Below are 10,596 nucleotides of genomic sequence, written 5' to 3'. Positions count from 1 at the left end.
CATAATTAGTTCATTAACAGAAAATAAACACCAAAAACATAACTTCAAAAGTTTGCAAGAAGAATTACGGCATTAAACTAACTCACCTGAGCCAAACGAATAAAAATCTCTTAGTTAACACGTTTCTTATGCAGTCGCTACCTGGGCTTTTGTTCATTTTTAATTTATCGATGATATTCTGAATTTCGCTTATAGTCGGAGCCTGCTCTGCACTCTGTTGATTTTGTATTTCATTTACTAGATCCTCTGTTTCCTCGTTATTATCGTCTGTCTGTTCAGGTCCATTTAGCAGCTCATCAAAGTAATGCTTACAGCGTTGTAATATCTCTGGTTCACCCATAATCATTTCTCCATTTTTGTCTTTATAATGTATATTTCTCAGTTTAGCTTCATAATGTTTCCTTTTTTTTTCTCGTAGTATTTTTTGGTTTTATTTCTTTGTTTAGTGTAATTTTCCTGCGCTTCTCTTGTTCCTTGAGTTATCATTTTTAATCGTAGCTTGGCCCGTTCTTCTTGAAGAAAATATTGACAAAAAAGGTTAAAAGAAATAAAAGACAGAAACGTTTTTTACGTTTATTAAAAATAAATAAAACTTTTTTCGGAAATATATGTGCATTTTGTGTACAGGTACCGAAATTAAAACTAATTAAGTATTATTAAGACAAATTATGATATACGAGGACTTCCAAAAAGTAAAAAATTCAGCTTCAAAAACAGGAAAATAAATATATTAGGGACATTTCCTAACGCGCTAAATTATTTTGATTTTAGCCACAATCAACACTCATGGGTGCATGAATAGGTATGTCCTATAGGATTATTACATTATAAACGTTCCCTGTACTTTATTTACTGTAAATAGGTGCCGACGAAATATACAGGGTGCGCCAAACCTCTGGTATTCTTTTATTCCGGCTAAACTATGAAGTATACAAAAAAATGTTTATAACAAAACTATTGTGTATAAAAGACGTCTATAGTTTAAAGTTATATTCGATTATACAGGGTCAGTCAAAACAACAGAATGAACCAAAGTTGTGTTTTTTTAATGAAACACCCTATATATTAAATAATCATTTTTTAATATATTTTTTAAAAATATGAAGAGTTTGTATAAGGTTTTTTAGGTGTATAGTTAATAATTTTCAAAATATTTACACTTTTGTTGAGGAAAATGGTAATATTTGATGAGCTGTGGATTAAATTTCCAAGGTAACAAAAATGTAAATGATATGTCAAATTTTTTGTAGTATAGGGTTATTGTAAATAATTTAATATCTGGTATCTAGCCATACAATGTACAGTGCGATCACTTTTTGCAAATAGAAAATTTGCTCATTTTTATAAATTATAAAATGTATTTTAATATTGTATTTTAAGGCAAAATTACAACCTTTCTTTTGATATCTGGTTGTAGTAGCATGTTTCGTTGTGTAGATATTTAAAAAAATACCTATAAATTTTATGTTGTACCAGATTTTTTATTAATTTTTTTTGCAAAAATATGTATGCTTTGAAACAAAGAAACGTTAAATATATGTCAAAATATTTGTTAAAATAAAATTATATTTCCTTGTGTCACAAAAGCTGCTATCACTTTAGATCTCATAAAACCTACAAATTCTTCACATTTTTAAAAAATTTATTCAAAAATGTATAACCAAACATAATTTTAAATTATAGACGTCTTCGATACACATTAGTTTTGTTAAAAACATGTTTTTGTTTACCCCATAGCTTAGCAGTAATCAAAGAAAACCAGAGGTCTGGCGCAACCTGTATTGACAATGGAATTTTCATCAGAATAATTTTCAAAGAAAAGATCTATATCAAACTTCCATATACTGGTTACCACAGCTTACAAATCCGACGCAACATCCGTAGATTAAAAAAGCATTTCCCTCTATAGAATTAAGATTTGCTTTCACGACTTTGCCTCCATGTGATCTCGTTTCCATGTGAAAGACATGATTCCTAGTGATCTCGCATCTAACATTATATACCAATTCAAATGTAGTAGCTGTGCAGCTACGTACGTCGGGAAGACTCGACGTCACTTTAATGTCAGATGTTGCGAATACTTAGGTGTCACTCCTCACTTAGGAAGACGATCAAGAACAATTCCAAATTCAGCGGTATTCCAACATATGACTGATTCTGACCACCTTATTAGTCGTAAGGACTTCTCAATCATTGGTCATGCAAGTTCTCCAACGGAACTCAGCATCAAGGAGGCATTATCCATATTTCTTTTGAAGCCACCCTTAAACACGCAACAAGACATGGCGTGTTTGAAATTATTGACTTAACCCAATGATTGTCAATGTCATTTTTACGTTTTCATTAATTATTGTTTGTTCCTTTAAAATTATTTTAAAGCATCCGCTCAAGAAACTTATTATTCTGACGATGATTAAAGTAATAATTGAAACGTCACCATGAATTTTAATTTAGTTATGGGTTTTATCTTTAAGTTTATTATTTTTATCAAGAATAATTTTCATCAAATTGATATTTTGATATTTTTAGTGGACTCATTTCATTATATGAGTAACAATAAATAAAACAAAAGGCGGCATTATTTAATCTTATTCTTTTATATTTTTAACTAATTGGGTACTTCATACCAAAAACACATTAATTTATGTCACATGTGAACGATGAGACCATTCTTCTTCCTTCCTGATTGACTTAAGCTTGAGTTTTACTCACACCCATTGTCAGCATACAAAATAATCAACAATCGAGCCTATTGTGACGTCATTACCTATTTAAAATAAACAACGTTTACGTAATTTACTAATATTAATACGATTGGTAACTCTGTTTTTATACCGGGTCATTGTGGTTCCAAATGCTGAAAACGTGAGCATAAGGAAAAAGGCCTATTCTAAGACCACGGATTTTCATGTTTACAGTAGTTGTTTTCTCATACTATCGTAGATTCGTAATACGCAGGTATAAGAGCCAGACTGGATGTATTCTTATTCATAGCTTAGGGACAAGTGCGACGTTATTTTGACCGGAAGTGAAAGTAAAAAAGAATGCGTTTATTGAAAACGTTGTAAAACAAATTCTTCTTTTTCAAGTATGTATTAATATAAGATATAAGTTGACTTAAGGTTTTATAATAAAAAGAATGTGTGTGTACTTTGTACGCACGTAAGAAGATATTCTTCTATTATATAATAGGTAATTTAAACGAAGTAAATATACTTAAAAGGTTATTTGTACTTATTTTATTTAAAAATCAAACTAACTTTCTTATCTACCACTTTCAAAAAAGAAGAATATCTTCAAAAATTATATAATAATATACTTACAATCATAAAATCTATAAAAAAAAAATAAAAAAATAATAACTTGCTTGGGGCTCGAACTCACTTCACGTCTACCGCGCCGTACGAAAGTTGACGGCATTTCAAACTGCACCAAACTCTCGTATACGTCATGTGGGAATATACACAAACTAAACGTTTACACCATAAATTTATATGACTTTAATAAAATTATTAGTTTGATTTTTGTCGAAATAAAATACAACAAAATATAGACGACATATGAGATGAAGATTTGTAGAAAGTTTGTTCGTAATCAGATTATGTAAATTAAAGCATTGCCTACTAATAGGTAACTACATTATTTTGTTTACATTTTCCAAATAGGTATTGAAACTATTAGGTATTTCCAACTGAAACATTTAGAATTACGTACCTGCGGCTTTTCAAAACTATTTAAAAAGTCACTATAATTATAAATTTGATTTTATTTCTGTCCACACATCAATAAAAACTAATATTATACAATTTTTTTGTTTGCCGATAACCTCCCTATTGAACAATTATTGACAGATCATATCAAAATTTCAACACCCAATCAGAGCCCGTATAACCACTAATACCATACTGTCGGTGTGCGCATGCGCGGGGATCAATCAAACTTTACCCTCAATCGATTCTCTCCTAAAGAAGAATATCTTCAATAAATGCATAAAATTTGTTAATGAATAGACAGTAAAAATATACTTGAAGTAATCATAATGTAAAAATACATTCAAAAAGTACAGAATGCTGCATAGTTCTGCGATTAACGTTTATTAATCTCAAAATGTATGGTAAGAACATACAGAATCACACTGATTCAGCTGCCTTTAACTTCTTTTGCATTACTAACAACTGTTTGAATACAAAAGTGTGAAATGACGCTGTCAATATACGTTGCGTTACATTTACATACAGGGTGGGGCATTAGTGTGACAAAGTCCAATTACTCGTTTGTCGTAAGAGATACAAAAAAAGTTATTTAGGTAAAAGTTGGGGCACAGATAGGACCATAATTTAAAAATATTTTCAGATATACAGGGTCACCCGTATTGACAGAGTGACACAAACTTATGTTTTTTTAAATGGAACACCCTATATATTTTTACATTATTGGATTCTCCTCGATGTCTTATTTCTCAAAATATAGGGTTTTGTAATATTATACGAGGTAGTTTAAAAGATAATTACGTTTTATTGTTAGTTTCGTAGCAACATTCACATCCTGTAGAATAGGGAACTTGCATAAAATTTTAAATTCGAAAAAAATGTTATAAATCACAACAGAACATAATTTAAAACATGTATCAAAGATTAAAAAGTTTTATTTGGCTTTCGTTTGGCTCCTAAAGATGATGAAAAATTCAAATTAAAACAGGTGGCCCAAAACGCGTCGTGACGTCATTCGTTTAAATTATGTTTACATTCTTCCAAAAAAGTAAACAGAATTTAAAATTAGACATTATAAACGTCAGTAGAAAATACAGTTATGTAATCTCACAAGTGTTTTTGATCGTTTGAACTATTTTAAATTGACTAAAGGTTCTCTAAACCAAGGCCAGAAAACAAAAAAAATATATATAGATTTTAAATTTGTACTTCTGTTATTATGAGGTTTTAAGGCGTGAAATTTTGGAAATCTTATTTTTAAAGGAAACTGAATATTATTATGCAATAAAAAAATGTGCAAGTTCCCTATTAGGTTTGGCATTCGTTTTGACACTGACACTATTAAATGACATTTAAAATAGTTCAAACGATCAAAAACACTTGAGGTTACATTGTATTTTCTACTGACGTTTATAATGTCTAATTTTAAATTTTGTTTACTTTTTTGGAAGAATGTAAACATAATTTAAACAAATGACGTCACGACGCGTTTTGGGCCACCTGTTTTAATTTGAATTTTTAATCATCTTCAGGGGCCAAACGAAAGCCAAACAAAACTTTTTAAGATTTGATACATGTTTTAAATTATGTTCTGTTGTGATTTATAACAGTTTTTTCGAATTTAAAATTTTATGCAAGTTCCCTATTGTAGTGATTTGACACCAAAGTTTCTATTTACGGTTAAACGATTTTTAATATAGTCTACTATTGTTAAACATTAATAATATAGCGAAAAGTTTAATATTAATATACAGGATTGGTCAAAACTCGGAATGAGTTTTCTTAAATGGAACACCCTGTATTTTAGTATTCTAATGAAATGATATTTTATGATACTATTTTATTTCTTAAGCATTTCCTATACCTAAGTGCTGTAGTTTTTGAGTTACTGATGATTCTTTAATCCAAACATTAATTGCAACAAAAATTACGTGAAATTTTATTGGGTGGCTGTGCAAATATTCAATCAAAAATAGTTTTTCAAAAAAAGTAGATATTAATCTAGACTGATTCTTAATTTATTAATATTGAATGAGATATCCAAATACCTACTTAGTTAAGATTGTTGGTGCGTAAAATATGAATAAAAACATACAAGATTCTACCTAGTTCGCTATGACAATAAATGTGCTAAAACATTTGACATCATACTATTTTTATAGTTCCAGTTGCTTTGTTACCATTACTAATATTAATTTTTTTAAGAAGTAACCAATGAGTAACTGATTAAAATAGTTTTTGTGCTAGGAGAGGATAACAAAAATGTGCTACTAGCAATAAGAATTTTTCATCAGCAATTCCCTGATAGACGAAAACCAAGAAGAGAAACTTTTGAAAGTACACTAAAACGATTTCAACAGTCTAGGTCTAGATAGAAAGATTATAAGAACGTTCTTCCCAATATGCAGATCCTCAGTTACACTAAGGATTACATTTAATTCATTTTATTCATTTAAAATAGTTTTTACTCGATCAGGTTTCTCGTAATTTAAGTATCCAGTCCGTTGAAACCGTTTTAGCATAGTTTCAAAAGTTTCTCTTCTTAGTTTTCGTTTATCAGGAAATTGCTGATGAAAAATTCTTATTGCTAGTAGCACAGTTTTGTTATACTCTCCTAGCACAAAAACCATTTTAATCAGTTACTCATCAGTTACGTATTAAAAAAATTAATATTAGTAATGGTAACAAAGCAACTGGAACTATAAAAATAGTATAATGTCAAATGTTTTAGCAAATTTATTGTCATAGCCAACTAGGTAGAATCTTGTTTGTTTTTATTCCTATTTTACGCACCAACAATCTTAACTACGTAGGTATTTGGATATCTCATCGAATATTAATAAATTAGGGATCAGTCTAGATTAATATCTACTTTTTTTTGAAAAATTATTTTTGATTGAATATTTGCACAGCCACCTAATAAAATTTCATTTAATTTTTGTTGCAATTAATGTTTGGATTAAAGAATCATGAATAACTCAAAAATTAAAGCACTTAGATATAGGGAATGCTTAAGAAATAAAAAAGTAGCATAAAATATAATTTCATTAGAATACTAAAATACAGGGTGTTCCATTTAAGAAAACTCAGAAAATACTCATTTCGAGTTTTGACCAGCCCTGTATATTAATATTAAACTTTTCGCTATATTATTAATGTTTAACAATAGTAGACTATATTGAAAATCTTTTGACCATAAATAGAAACTTTGATGTCAAATCACTACAATTCTACAGGGTGTGAATGTTGCTACGAAATTAACAATAAAACGTAATTATCTTTTAATCTAACTCGTATAATATTACAAAACCCTATATTTTGTGAAATAAGACATCGAGGAGAATCCAAAAATATAAAAATATACAGGGTGTTCCATTTAAAAAAACATGTTTGTGTCAACCTGTCAATACGGGTGACCCTGTATATCTGAAAATATTTTTAAATTATGGTCCTATCTGTGCCCCAACTTTTACCTAAATAACTTTTTTTTGTATCTCTTACGACAAACGAGTAATTGGACTTTGTCACACTAATGCCCCACCCTGTATAAATGTTTTTAACTACATTCGCTTGGTATATATTTTGAAAAATTTCAGCCATATCAGATTCGCCATTTTGTTTTTTCTGAGAATGACGGATTCTTAATCATAGATCTTAAAAATCTCTTAAATTAATTATCAAACGTTAAAATACATTCATTCCGTCATATTGGATCCGCCATTTTGATTTTATTTCAAAAAGAAGTTGTATTCGTAATCAGCAATTTCAAAAAATTATATTATGAAATTTTAAAAAAATATATGCATTTAAAATATTTACAATTTATTTCAACCATAATACATTCGCCATTTTGTTATTCAAAAAATAATGTCAAATTTGTAATCAGCAACCTTAGAAACCCTATAAGCTGCCAAATTTGGAAAAAAATATTGTGTTTTGATTGATATTTTCAATTTCAATTCGCCATATTGGATCCGCCATTTTATTTTTCAAAAAAAGTATTGCAGATTTGTAATCAGCTATCTCAAAAACCCCTTATTGCCAAATTTGGAAAAAATATTGCGTTTTGATTGATATTTTTAATTTCTTTCCGCCATATTGGATCAATTGGATCCGCCATTTTGTTTTAAAAAAATGTCAAATTCGTAATCAGCGTTGCCAAAAACCCTCAAGTACGAAAGTAATACCGAAGTGTATGAGCAATATACGCTTTTAAAGGTTCATGATCACCTTTTCGGCATTTGGAACCACAGTGGGACTGTTGCTATGATCAACCGAGAAAGTTCTACCTCACAAAGATTTTGCTAATTTATGGAAAATGTGGTAACTTTTAGCGTATTTCGTGGATAAATAATATTCATGGAAACATGGAAACACAGTTACTGTCAGTCAAGCACCAAGTTACGTTTTTAACAAACATTTTGGAGTGCGTAGCGGCATGGTTCACAATCAAATATAAAGGTTCATCAATTAACGAGATTATAGAACAATCACGCTCGATTATAACAACTTTCTGTATACAGTTGAGTCCCTGAATATGTACCCGTGCGTCATCATTTAAAGCATACGAAATAAGTCGATGATAAGTCGGAAATTGAAATTTACTAAACGCAACAGCAAGTGACAGTAAGTGACTTACTGTTGCGTTTAGTAAATTTCAATTTCCGACTTCCGTAAAGATTCAGGGACTCAACTGTATAATATATACATATATTATAAAAAAAAGCTTTATGTCAAGTTGCCCACGAAATTTCTCTAAAACACTCCTTAATATCAAAATTGTCATACATAATTTGAAATAATAACCTAAGTCAGTAGCACAACTTGATAATAAAACCTTTTGAATGGCATTAATGAATCGGTTATCGATTTATCACAGTCAGATTTACTAAAAACTTCAAAAACCAATTAATTTTAACCCCCCACCACTGCCTATGACGAGGAATAGCCCAACTTAAATTATATTCCAATCTTATTGCCTATCATCACCGATTTCCTGCAAACAAAAAAAAATGTTCAAAAAAAATTAAACTCATTTGAACGTTATCAATTAGGTATTAAAAGGACCCCGCAACACTCCTTAAGGCTGGTTGACACGATATAAGTGTACTTGGTCAAAGTCTGCTTGGACGTTGCGCGCGCAACACTTGAAAGCTATTTTGATCGTGTCACCTATTCGTCCAAGTCTTGTATCAACAGGTTCTAAGATAACTAGGACGCTAGCCAACTTTCTTGGATACAAGGAGTGGCAAAGTGATAAATTAAAATGGCCTCGTTGCCGGAAAATCGAAGTCGTTTAACCGTGGCAACCAACTGGTCCAAGTACACTTGTACAAGCGCACTTGGTTTAAGTTGGAATCCAAGTACACTTGATCATGTCAACCCGCTCTTATGGAAAACCGGTCCCGGTCAACCACGAACGTTCGGTAAGTGATAGTTCTCAGTGCGTAGATTAAAAAAGGCAATGAGAATTAGGTTTGAAAAACTATTATTCTTAAGCTACAGTATTCTGAAGTTATTGGATTTAGGTGCTCAGTGTACGTCAAGCGAACGAAAATATCCATCATTGAAAGAACAAAGACTCATTTCCTTCATGTATATCTGCCCGCTGAATGTGAATCAGTGGTCAAACATAGATGCATCGTATTTTAGTCTTCAGAAAACCACCGGAAAGTCCTCGGAAAGCTAAAGAAGATCTATAACTTTACATGTTTAGTGTTTTTATAGTTTAGTGAGTGAATATAGTGGAGGTTTAGTGTTTTATATTTTTGACGCCTACAATAGATATTGTAGGAGGTTTTGGTATTTTAACATTTTCTTGTGTCTCTTAATCACCATCATTGAACTCTTCATTTAAAGAATAATTTATACAATTGAAGTAGTAGGAATGGTCTTCATATAAATGTTAAAATGTGTTGCTACATCAGTTTTAATCGAAATATGAACAGGATTGGTACAACTTATTTCATTGATGAGTAACCTCTTAAATATATGTCTCTTCCAAAACAGACTTAGAAGTTACTTTAGTGAAGAACTTTCCTTGGTGGGCCATATCAACTTATTATCCATAAAGGCTTCCAAATGACTTGGAATTGTCACAAGAAATTGTAAGTATTTTTCTATTTATGCAACTAAATCAGTTTATTGTTGCCTTGTAATAACCATCTTGGAATTTTGTTGTGTAGTTTGGTCACTGTACTTTCACTGGTATATACAAATATTACAAAAAATGCAAGATCCTTTGTAAAAGGTATATTTAAAAGACCCCAATAAGAGTTACATCACAAAACAAAACGTTTTAGGATTAATAGGTAATCCATCATCAGTGGAGACAAGCTCTGGAGGAAAAAGGTTTAAAACTTAGTAGGACAAAAACAGAGTATTTGGAATGTTCATTTAAAGATGGAGCTACTACAAATAAAATGGTATCTTTGGATGGTGAAATGATTGTGAAAAGCAATAGTTTTAAGTACCTAGGATCGGTATTACAGAGTAATGGAGAAATAGATGGAGATGCATGCAGTAGAATTAGGGCTGGATGGATGAAGTGGAAAGAAGCGAGTGGTGTGTTGTGTGACAGAAAAATTCCAATGAAGCTGAAGGGAAAATTCTATAAAACAGCCATAAGACCGGCTATGATGTACGGAACTGAATGTTGGGCAGTGAAAAAGAAAGAGGAACAACGAATGCATGTGGCGGAAATGAGAATGCTTAGATGGATGAGTGGAGTGACAAAGAAGGATAAAATTAGAAATGAGTATATTAGGGGAAGTCTAGGTGTGGCACCAATTGATGCCAAAATGAGAGAGCATAGGTTAAGATGGTTCGGTCATGTTCAACGTCGAGACGTTAATCACCCAATACGAAGAATAGCTGAAGTGCAGAT

General features: G+C 30.7%; 1 protein-coding gene across 3 annotated transcripts in view; it reads right to left on the bottom strand.

Annotated features, from left to right (window-relative positions):
* Positions 1 to 561: 561 nt before the first annotated feature.
* The window catches only part of LOC114332810 (probable mitochondrial glutathione transporter SLC25A40), a 29,609-nt gene continuing 19,574 nt past the window's right edge, over positions 562 to 10,596 (bottom strand). Inside the window, exons 7-8 of one of the 3 annotated variants that reach the window (XR_007700405.1) lie at positions 8,517 to 8,706; positions 562 to 2,767 (exon numbers count right to left, since the gene is read on the bottom strand). Coding sequence is in view for 2 of the 3 variants with exons in the window: in XM_050659793.1 (XP_050515750.1) it covers positions 8,670 to 8,706 (37 nt within the window). In the remaining variant the exon portion in view is untranslated. Of the gene's footprint in view, positions 8,707 to 10,596 lie in introns of all 3 variants that reach the window. The other 2 variants (XM_050659793.1, XM_028282587.2) reach the window with 2 other exon arrangements.

The sequence above is a fragment of the Diabrotica virgifera genome, chromosome 8 (genome assembly GCF_917563875.1).
Source record: "Diabrotica virgifera virgifera chromosome 8, PGI_DIABVI_V3a".
NCBI lineage: Eukaryota > Metazoa > Arthropoda > Insecta > Coleoptera > Chrysomelidae > Diabrotica > Diabrotica virgifera.
Note: the sequence above shows the minus strand (reverse complement) of the source record. Positions and strands in the feature narration are given on the sequence as shown.